Source organism: Cryptomeria japonica, chromosome 6 (assembly GCF_030272615.1).
Source record: "Cryptomeria japonica chromosome 6, Sugi_1.0, whole genome shotgun sequence".
Taxonomy (NCBI): Eukaryota; Viridiplantae; Streptophyta; class Pinopsida; order Cupressales; family Cupressaceae; genus Cryptomeria; species Cryptomeria japonica.
The window spans coordinates 172,401,271-172,412,125 of record NC_081410.1 but is presented as its reverse complement, the minus strand read 5'-3'; the positions used below and the strand labels follow the sequence as shown (position 1 = coordinate 172,412,125).

General features: G+C 37.1%; 1 protein-coding gene across 1 annotated transcript; it reads left to right on the top strand.

Annotated features, from left to right (window-relative positions):
• The first annotated feature begins 759 nt into the window (after positions 1–759).
• On the top strand, positions 760–5,876 carry LOC131071803 (leucine-rich repeat receptor-like protein kinase TDR). Its single transcript, XM_058007762.2, has 2 exons — positions 760–3,623; positions 5,149–5,876. Exons 1-2 carry the CDS (start codon positions 932–934, stop codon positions 5,595–5,597), a joined length of 3,141 nt encoding a protein of 1,046 aa, XP_057863745.1. The 5' UTR covers positions 760–931; the 3' UTR covers positions 5,598–5,876.
• Positions 5,877–10,855: the final 4,979 nt, after the last annotated feature.

Sequence of the window (10,855 nt, the reverse complement as noted above, 5' to 3'; positions counted from 1 at the left end):
AGACACAATAGAGAATATACCTTAAAATAACTAAATACTTTTTATTCACTTCTTTTACATATTTAAATTATTTTTTAGCAGTGTTGTGTTGTAGATACAATTGTGAGTGTAGACAAATATGTTCTAGAGGTCAACATGTGCAAATAATGAAGTGTGAGTGTAGACAAATATATATTCTAGAGATCAACATGTGTAAATGATAAATTGTGCTAATAGGATGCGACAATGACATAGGAGAATGTATTATATTTGAATTTATGTTGCATTAAATAACAATATATCAACCGATCTAAAGACAATATATAAAATCATACCTAAAATAACTGAATACTCTTAATTCTCTCTATTCATACCTAAAATAAATAAGTACTCCTTATGCTTTGTACTCACTTATTTTACACTCCTTATGCTTTGTACTCACTTATTTTACACATTTAAATCCTTGGAATCATTTTATTATGAATTATAGATGAATTACTACGTCACCTTACACTAATAATAAAAAAAATTCTTAAATTTTTCCTAAAATATCTAATTAGAAGGACAGGCTTTTTGAGCAATGATAATTAAGGCTCCCTCTATCCCATACAAGCTTGAATTTCTGTTGGGGCATTTACATGGCCTGTTTGTTGGAAACCCAAACTTTTTAGGGTTTTTTGATGAAGTAAAATTTCAAATGAAGTGGTGTGAATAAAAAGTAAAAGATGATATTTAATTTGTTTGAAGGAAGGAGGCTTTGTAGGATACTTTAGTGTGGTGCACAGTGGGAAGTGGGTGGGGCCATGAAGGCAGGAGGAGGGGCAGGAATGCAAGAGAAAGAAAAAGGCCCTGTAATGAAGTGCTCTCATTAAAGGTGGTGGTGGCGTTCATGACTATGGAGAGCCCATTCGTGGATAAAAGGCACTGCTTTGCCATTTAGAAGATCAAGGGAATGGGAAAAATGGAGCACAGGAAAATGAGAGTGAAGAACAAGTTGGATTCTGTGCTTCATGTTCTCATCATGGTGTTTTGCTGTTACTGTTTCTGCTGCTGCAATGGAGAATTTGTAGCTCAGTTGAATGAGATGTCTGAGGGTCGAATCCTCGTGGCTCTTAAGTCTGGGATTGTGGATAGTTCAGGGAGGTTGGGTGACTGGACTGAGAAGAATACTAGTGAGGGCGGTATTGCTTCTCATTGTTCCTGGTCTGGGGTGTCTTGTGATGCCTATATAGGAAAGGTGACGAGTCTGAATCTGTCTTGCATGAATCTCACTGGGAGAATTTCTTCTGAGATTCAGGGCCTGGTGCATTTACAAGTTCTGAATATCAGTCATAATATGTTTGGGGGACTTCTGCCTCTTGTATTATTCAATCTTACCAGGCTTCGCCGCCTGGACATTAATCACAACTCCTTTGAAGGCCCATTTCCAGAGGGGATTTCAAGGTTGAAGAATCTGATGAGCTTTGTGGCCTTTAGTAACTCTTTTACTGGGCCTTTGCCTGTGGAGTTTATTGAGCTGCCATATCTGGAACAGCTTGATTTGGGCGGGAGTTATTTCAATGGCTCTGTGCCTCCTCAATATGGGTTTTTCAGAAACCTGAGGTATCTTCACTTGGCTGGAAATGCCCTTACTGGGGCAATACCGCCAGAGTTGGGAATGCTTAGGGAGCTCAGGCACCTGGAAATCGGGTACAATAACTTCAGTGGTGGGATTCCATGGCAGCTTGGTAATATGACCGAGCTGGAGTACTTGGATATTGCCCAGGGTAATTTAAGTGGAGGTTTGCCCTGGGAGTTGGGCAGGCTGAGGAAGCTGAACACAATGTATCTGTTCAAGAACAGTTTGGTGGGCACAATTCCTGGGTATTTCGGCAATCTACGGAACCTGGTTTCGCTGGATTTGTCCAATAATATGATCTCGGGGTCGATTCCGAGGAACTTCTGGAGGCTGAAAAAGCTCGGCCTGCTCTGTCTCATGTATAACAATATGAGCGGGAGCGTGCCGAGGGGAATCGGGGAGCTGCCAAAGCTGGAGGTTTTGCGCATTTGGAGCAATTCCTTCACGGGAATGCTCCCTCAGGAGCTTGGCAGCAAGTGCCGGCTCAAGGAGCTTGATGTTTCCTCCAACCGCTTTACGGGCCCCATTCCGCCGTTTCTCTGCGCCGGAGGTGAGCTCTTCAAGCTTATCATGTTTTCCAACCGTTTCAATGGCGAAATTCCCGCCGGTCTCGCTCTCTGCTCACGGCTATGGCGTTTCCGGGTAGAAGACAACATGCTGAGCGGGCGAATCCCGCCAGGACTGGGTTTGCTACACAACTTGACGTTTGTGGACCTGTCGACGAACAATTTCAGCATGGGATTAGCCCCTGATATTTTCAATGCGCCCAGATTGCAGTACATTAATGTCTCGTACAATTCTCATCTGGGCGGGAAACTTCCAGACAAGGTCTGGAGCACTCCTAGCCTGCAGATATTCTCAGCTGCTTTCTCTAACATTTCAGGAAAGCTTCCCTCCTTCGAGGACTGCAATTTCCTCTACAAGCTGGAGCTTCAGGGGAATGTCTTGTCTGGGCCGATTCCAAGAGACATTACCCACTGTCAAAAGCTCTTGAAATTCCAAGTCAGTGAAAATAGGCTCACGGGCTCCATTATGCCCGAGCTTGCAATGCTGCCAGAAATCAATGAAATCGATCTCTCCCACAATGCTTTCACAGGGGTGATTCCACAAGGCTTTGACAATTGTACTACTCTGGAGATTTTCAATGTGTCCTTCAATCGACTCACTGGGCCTGTTCCTTCAGACGGCCCGGTGTTTAGAAACATCAGTAGGAGTGTATTTGCAGGCAATCCGGGGCTCTGCGGAGGTGTCCTGGTGCCCTGTTTGGAGTTCCCCACGCCTGATTTGTATGCTCCTCGGGCTAAAAAGCCCGGTCCTCTGGTCTGGGTCATGGGGGGTGTCTTTGCTCTAGCCCTTTTCATTCTCATTGTGGGAACCCGTTGCTTCTACAAGCATTACAAGGGCTACATTCTAGGCAACCGCTACAGAACAGAGCATGACGAGGGCCCATGGAAGATGACCGCCTTCCAGCGCCTCAACTTCACTGTGGAAGCCATTCTTGAGTGTCTCAAGGCCTCAAATATCATTGGGATGGGATCAGCCGGCACCGTCTACAAAGCCCAGATGCCCAATGGAGAAACCATTGCCGTCAAGAAGCTCTGGACTAACCCCAAGGAAGCCCACAGGCGCCGCAGGGGCGTTCTTGCTGAGGTTGACGTGCTCGGAAACGTTAGGCACAGGAACATTGTGCGTCTGCTGGGTTGTTGTTCCAACAATGAAACAACTCTTCTGCTCTATGAGTACATGCCCAATGGAAGCTTGGCAGACCTGCTCCATGGCAACAAGGAGGCCAACATGTTGGCAGACTGGATGACCAGATATAAGGTTGCTGTGGGAGTGGCACAGGGGCTCATGTATTTGCACCATGATTGCTACCCTGTTGTGGTGCATAGAGATGTCAAGCCCAGTAATATACTTCTGGACGCTGATATGGAGGCTCGCGTGGCAGATTTTGGGGTCGCCAAGCTCATTCAGTCAGACGAGTCCATGTCTGTCATTGCAGGCTCCTACGGCTACATTGCACCAGGTACCTCTGCCCTCATTTTTTTTTCATTTCAGCTCTGTTTTCTCTACTTGCTTGCATATCGTAGTTCAGGTTCAGAAATTGTAGTTACTTTGTATTCCTTTGATTGACATCTTGAAAAGGTTTTGAAACGGGATTTGGGTTGCTAATGGGCTTTGTAATTCTTTTTGGGGCATTCTGGTGCGAATGACAAATGATGCTAATGAGAAATAGATTAGATTAATTACTCTGTTTATGTTGAACATAAGTATTCTACTGTATAAGTAGAGAACATCGGTCAAGTCTCATCAACTGTGTATTGTGTCAACTGTTGAGAATGTGTTTTTGCTCTTTAATCTGGATCTTACCCAGATAGCATTGCTTCAAGTACTCATTAAAGCATTTTATTTACGGATAGATTTTTAATTAACAACTTTTAAAAATTATAAAGGTTGATAAAGTTTTGCTTTTCTTCTAAATCATACTATTATGAAGATTTTTTTAAGTCAGAGAATCAATTTCAAGTCATATTTTGAAACCTCTCTTGACTTGAATATAGTAGGCGATTCTTTTGCAGTTATGACATTAACATAAGGGTTTAATAGTGTTTTTTTGAGTCAAATTCATTGGACATATTTTATGAATAGTAGAGAAAAATCTGTTTTTTATATTTTATGAATAAGAAATGAACCCATCTGTCACAATAAGAAATTATCATACACTGAAAATAATTCTGACTATAATAGAAGATTTTTTTCAGTATGTCAATGGTATAAATATAAAAAATTAATAACATTTTTTTAATAGTCAAATTCATTGACTACATCTCCCATATTTTATAAATAGTAATTCCCACAAACCCATCTTCCACGATCATATGGGTGATAAGGAAGGTAATAAATCATTATCTAGAACAGCCCCATAACAGCCATCACCATATCAAAGGTCAATCCCAGCACAAATAGAATGTTTATGTGTTTGATTGTGAGTTAAATTCCACAATGTGACAAGCAACCTGACGGTGTTCCCAATACAAACAGAATGTTACCAAATTTCACTCAGATCAGACCAGGACAGCAAAAGACTGTGCACCTGGATGAGTCCAAGTTTACTATCTGATCCCTCTGAAATTTCGTATTACCTATTCACATACAGTACTCAATTGAGGAAAAAACCATTTGCTCGAATCCCAACCCACAAAATCAGTTTGAGAAATCCCTTTCCGAGCACTGCCGGAAGACTTTAGAATCAGTTGTTTTGTGTCAGATCGTCGTATGTTTGGATAAACATGTGCAGCAGTATATCTAGCTTTACCCAGTATATGCAAGCCACAAAAAGTGGGTATTTCCGTATTTCCACACACTTGTAGAAAAAGGCAAAACAAACATATCAGGCTGTGTCCAATCAAAGCCCTCTCTTGTGCTTCGAGTCCGTTCAAAACTGTAGCACCCCCAATCTGACGCACCTCCCACCAAACAAGAAAAACAATGACTTAATAGCAATCATCACACGTCTGATCAATGTCTAATTTTTGCCGTTTACTGTGCAGAATATGCCTACACTCTGCAAGTTGATGAGAAAAGTGACATCTACAGTTTTGGGGTCGTTTTGCTGGAGATTTTGACGGGCAGGAGGTCGGTGGATTCAGAATTCGGGGACGCCATTAACATAGTGGATTGGGTGCGCGCCAAAATCCAAACAAAAGAGGGCATTTTGGAAGTTCTGGATCAAAATGTAGGAGCTTCCTGTAGCTCTGTACAGGAAGAAATGATGTTGGTTTTGCGAGTGGCTCTGCTCTGCACAGCCAGGTGCCCTGCAGACCGCCCCTCCATGAGAGATGTGGTCTCCATGCTCTCAGAAGCCAAGCCCCGCAGGAAATCCTTGCTCAATCTTCATTGCCTTCAGCAAGAGCAGAACAATCTTCTTCGCAGTTCCAGTTCGAAGTCAAATCCCTCTTCTCAAGAAAGCAGCCCTGCAGCATCCAGAATAGTAGTCTGAAGTGAACAGAGCTGTCATCTTTCTTCTCTCTATATATGTAAGTAGGCAATGGCAGACAATATTGTTGCTTGGAACTCTCATGCATGATGTTTCTAAATGCCTAGATGAAGTTTTGCAGTAAGTGCTGTGTTGACCTAAGCTGCTGTGTAGAGTAGTTTTCTTTTTCAATTGGGGAAATGATTTTTGGGAGAGTCCTATTAAGCATGACGAGTGATCAGGCTTCTTCTGTACATAAACATATATTTCTAGTCAATGAATCAGCATTCCTTGAGAAAACAATTTTTTTGCTGTTTTGTCTTGGTCTATGGTGCAATCTTCTCTTGTTTGCTGTGCTGTGAATCGGAATGGGTGCATTACATAAGTTTAATATGATTGCAATTTTCAAGTGAAGAGAAGTAATTAATAATCCAGAGCGCTCATGATACCAGCAATGTCTTATGAAAATGGATAAAATAATGAATTTTGTATTGAGGTATTCTAGTTTGAGCTTGTTCTTTCTATATTTCAAAATTAGTCAAAAATGATTGAGGTAAGGTGTCGTTAGGTTGAGTCAAAAATGATTGAGGTAAGGTGTCATTAGGTTGCTCGTTATTTCATGATATTAAAAAAAATAAAAAAATTAACTTATATATTTATCAAAGACATCATGTGAACAAAAATAATTTCACAAGTATATAATTTGAGTGATAAATGTAATAATCTAAAAAAATGTAATGTCTTTTTAACATAAAATTATTTAATCAAATAGAAGAATGATATGTAAATATCTCACATCCACAAGATTTTAAAAGTAAAATAGAATAATTTTTTAAAAATAGATTTGAATTATTTTGAAGGGTGACCTTTAAAATTTTCTAATTATGTCATTCACATCTACTTATTACCTCCAATATATAAATCTCCTAATAACATAATGAATGTGTGAAACATTAATTTCAATGTTGACTTGATATGGGCTTATAATTATTATAACTAGAAACTATCATAATATTGAATTATAAATATGTAGGCCCGAATTGGCCATCATATATTCCACTACATTACATTGGCTTGATCTGCCTTTCTTTTCAAGTGAGTGTTGTCCTCAACATGCCTTTCTTTTCAAATAGGTGTTGTCCTCAATGCTTAGCAATGGATATTTTTTAATAGATTCTTCATCTTCCCATGTGGCATCTTCATTTGCCATGTTCTTCCATTTTGACTAGATTTTGTAATCATCCTAGTTTGTAGCCTCTTTGCTTCTCTAAATTTTTGCCTTTGGTTCCTTTATCTTGTCATTCTTCCTCCTTCCTCAAGCTCTCAAAATTTTATTTGAGATATAATTTTATTGTCCGTGACCTTCAAATATAATGCTCAAAGATTGGGTGCATTTGAGTAGATTGTGGCAGTTCTAGTGTGTATGTTATATTACCAATTCCTTGTAGTACCTTGTAAGTATCATAATATTTAGGTGTCATCTTGTTTTTTGTTTTTTTCCTTAATCAAATCTAAGACATTTATTTATATGGTTGTAGCTTTAAAAATACCCAATCATCCACTTTAAAATATCATTCACTTCTATGATGATTTTCTTGTTGTTTCATCCTAGTTTGTACCACACAAAAATTTGCTTCTGGGGTCAAAAGACCTTTTTGAGGTTGAAAATGCTCCTCTAGTACACTCACTTGTGGTTGAATTCTCACTAAAGATAAAATAGATAGAGGAGGGTACACAAAGAACGCTTTGAATGGTGACATCTTGGTAGAAATATGAGATGAAATATTTATAACCACCATTTCACTAGTGGTAACCAATGAGGATTTTCAGAGTGTTTCTCAGATTCAAACTAATAAAGATTAGCCTCCAAATGCTTATTAACAACCTCCATTGTCCATCTAATTGATGGTTGTAAGAAGAGTAAGAAGCAATTTGTGTACTCAAACAAAGAATGTATTTTTTTACAAATGACTTATAAATATAGGGTCATGATCACTTACTATAATTTTTTAATGCCATATAGCTTTTGAGGTGTCAATTGAAAATCTATATCAATTATACTATGTAAGAAGGGATGGGACATGACACAAAATAAGCATATTTTTTGAGTTGTTTGACAAGGAATATGGTGACATTATTCCCTTTTTAACTTGGATAAATCAATTATCTACTCGTATTAGTGATGTAACTTCTACCATAGATGGGTGAAAATGATCTCAGGAGAAGGAGATAGACCAAGGGTCTAAAGGCTTATAGATGGTGTGGGTCCTTGATTCTCCTAGGCATGTGAATCTTGTAGTTCACAACCATAACTTACTAGATCCAACAAAAAGCTACACTTGCCAATTTTTAGTTGGTACTAGAGTAGCTCCAAAAACACAACAACCCCTACATGTATAAATTTTCACAATTTTGCAAGATAACCTCAAGAGAAGGTTGACTTCCTTTTTCTATTTTACTTCTACACTACAACTAAGTAAAAATACTCTAAGTGATGCACAATAGAAACTAATCCAACATATTATAGCAATTCATAGGGGGAAATGGCTAGATGAACAATAAGGATAGAGAAATAAAATAAAATAGTGGGTGACATTACCTCAAATGAGGTGATCAACCATCTTTCTTATACACATTGCCTCAAGAGAAGGTTGACTTCCTTTTTCTATTTTACTTCTACACTACAACTAAGTAAAAATACTCTAAGTGATGCACAATAGAAACTAATCCAACATATTATAGCAATTCATAGGGGGAAATGGCTAGATGAACAATAAGGATAGAGAAATAAAATAAAATAGTGGGTGACATTACCTCAAATGAGGTGATCAACCATCTTTCTTATACACATTGAACAAATTCTCACTCATGACCATACAAATGCTTGTGGTAGGGATAATTCAACTTGCTTTATGTAAACTTATCTATGCATAGAATGACATTAATTAGAATTTATAACCAACATGTGTTTAAATATACACAAATAATTTACTTTCATTTAGAGGGCAATATGTAGACGAACACACATTCATGAACATAAATCAGGGGTACTCTGTGAGATGAGTTATGAAGAATAAAAGCCAAAAGTTTAGTGGTAAATTAGTGATTTATTACAAGAGCCAAAATATATTTACATTGAGGTTGAGCTCATGCTTAAACAACAACGAGGAATTTGGATGTGTAGTTGTGCAACCAAATGAGCTTGAATTTACTTCTCTATTACTTTGGTTTTGGGTGCGATGTTTGTGTTACACGTTTCTTTCATTTACATGTTCACCTAGTTTTGTAGTGTTGTCTTTAATTAAACCAAAAATCCTTCAGTTATTTGATCTATGTAGTATGGGTTGGTAGATATAAATCCCATCATAGTTGTTAGGGATTTGTATCCCTATTCTAGATGATTGTTAGATTGGGATGAAGAAAATAATTAAGATTATGTATTCACATAACAATCAACAACACTTACAAAATATATCTAACGACACATATAAATAAATAGAACAATATGCTTCTGCAATATTACACACACAAAAAAAGCAAGCAAATAGAATAATACGCATCAACAAGATTACAGAAAAAATATAAATGGAAGTAAATGGAACAATATGCATGTACAAGATTACATAAGACTTAAATATTTGCATAGGAAATCCTTACAAGAGAAAAACCACCACCAAAATATGTTTGTAATTATATTATTTAGGATCATCAAAGATACAATGAAATGAAGTCTTTTGTACAGTTTCATTCTACATCATACTTCTTTTAAATTAGTTTACGTTTCACACAAAATAGTATTTAATCCAACACTATTATTTTAACCTATACAACTATCTAACCTTCTAGCCTCAACACCTCCACATGAAATGATAAATATAAATGTTTGCATGGGAATACTAACTATCTAACTAAGCAATCAAAATTTGGAATCCCAGGAGACATATAACTATAGTCTAATCATAACATAATGTCAACATACCACACATATCACCAAGGATGATTTCTCCACATGGATATTCATCTTATATTTGTAGTCATTGCCACATACTATAAATCAATAGTTATATCCATAATCTTGTTTCTATACATACACGTTTTTGGCATAACTGCCACTTCTAGCTCTATTAAAATTAGGGTCCTAGGTTACTAATAAATACAAATAAGTATTAAATAAGTAAATTAAGAATTACAAAATATATAGAATAAAAACATTACATAGTATATACATGGGGAAAACCTTTCTTGGTATAAAATCTCATAAAACATCATTTCATTTCAGAAAACTTATGGAACAGTCTATTGAAACATAGTCCAAACTTGAGAACCATTTATCCTTACTTTACATGGCTAATAATTTCTCTTATGCATAAGGATAGAATTCACTATTCATCTCCAAATTTAATACCTCTCAATGTGAGAGAACCTCCATAAATATAGGAGAAGGGGTGGAAAAATACATGAAGGGGTATCGTGAATGTATGAAAATGTGAATGAAAATAAAGAAACAAATGAATGCAAGATCCAAACTCACAATCCACACAATCATGATATGAAGTCTAATATCTATGCACAAATCAAATGATAAACAATAATACCAACACAAAGACCTTAGGAGACTCTATTATTGCTTGAGATTTTCTTGAATATTTTGATATGGTTGCTCTTCAAAAAAGCATAACCATGACTTACATGATCACCTTATTCAGAAGAATCTTGAAGCTGCTAGAATTCTAAAGGAATTACAATAAATTGGTCTAGGTATATGTCCCTATTTTGGTCATTGTTGTTTTGTTGATAATTGGTTGTTGGGTCTCTTCTGCCTTATGGTTTTTGGCAACATTTTGATGTAAAGGGTTTCAGGGCCCCTTCAAAACCTATTTTACCTTAATAAAAAATATAAGTTATTACTTTGGAAATATATGATAGTCATTTTTTCTTTCTTAAGGACCTCGTGACATATTCTTACAATAAAATAAAATCAAAACCTCATTGGGGAGGCCTAATTAATTGAATGCTCTTTTCTTAGTGAAATGATCATGAGATGGGTAATTAATAATACACTTCTACTCTTACAAGTAACTTTACTAGCCACGAATTCCATAAGATTACTAGTAAAAATTCTTGAAGGACCTTGTAGATACTCTTCCTTTAGGGAAGATTAGGGAGTTTGTGTAATGAGAGGCTTTGAAGCTTGAGTTAGGTTTTTTTGAGATTCTACATAAGGTAACCATATAGTGCATAGTGTTATAATGAGTGCACCAATCCAATATGGATCTCCTCTT

Bases quoted from the DNA above. Each gene is read 5' to 3' on its own strand.
- LOC131071803 (XM_058007762.2), top strand. From the start codon at position 932: ATGGGAAAAATGGAGCACAGGAAAATGAGAGTGAAGAACAAGTTGGAT. The intron at 3,624-5,148 runs GTACCTCTGCCC...TTTACTGTGCAG, and splicing joins CTACGGCTACATTGCACCAG to AATATGCCTACACTCTGCAA.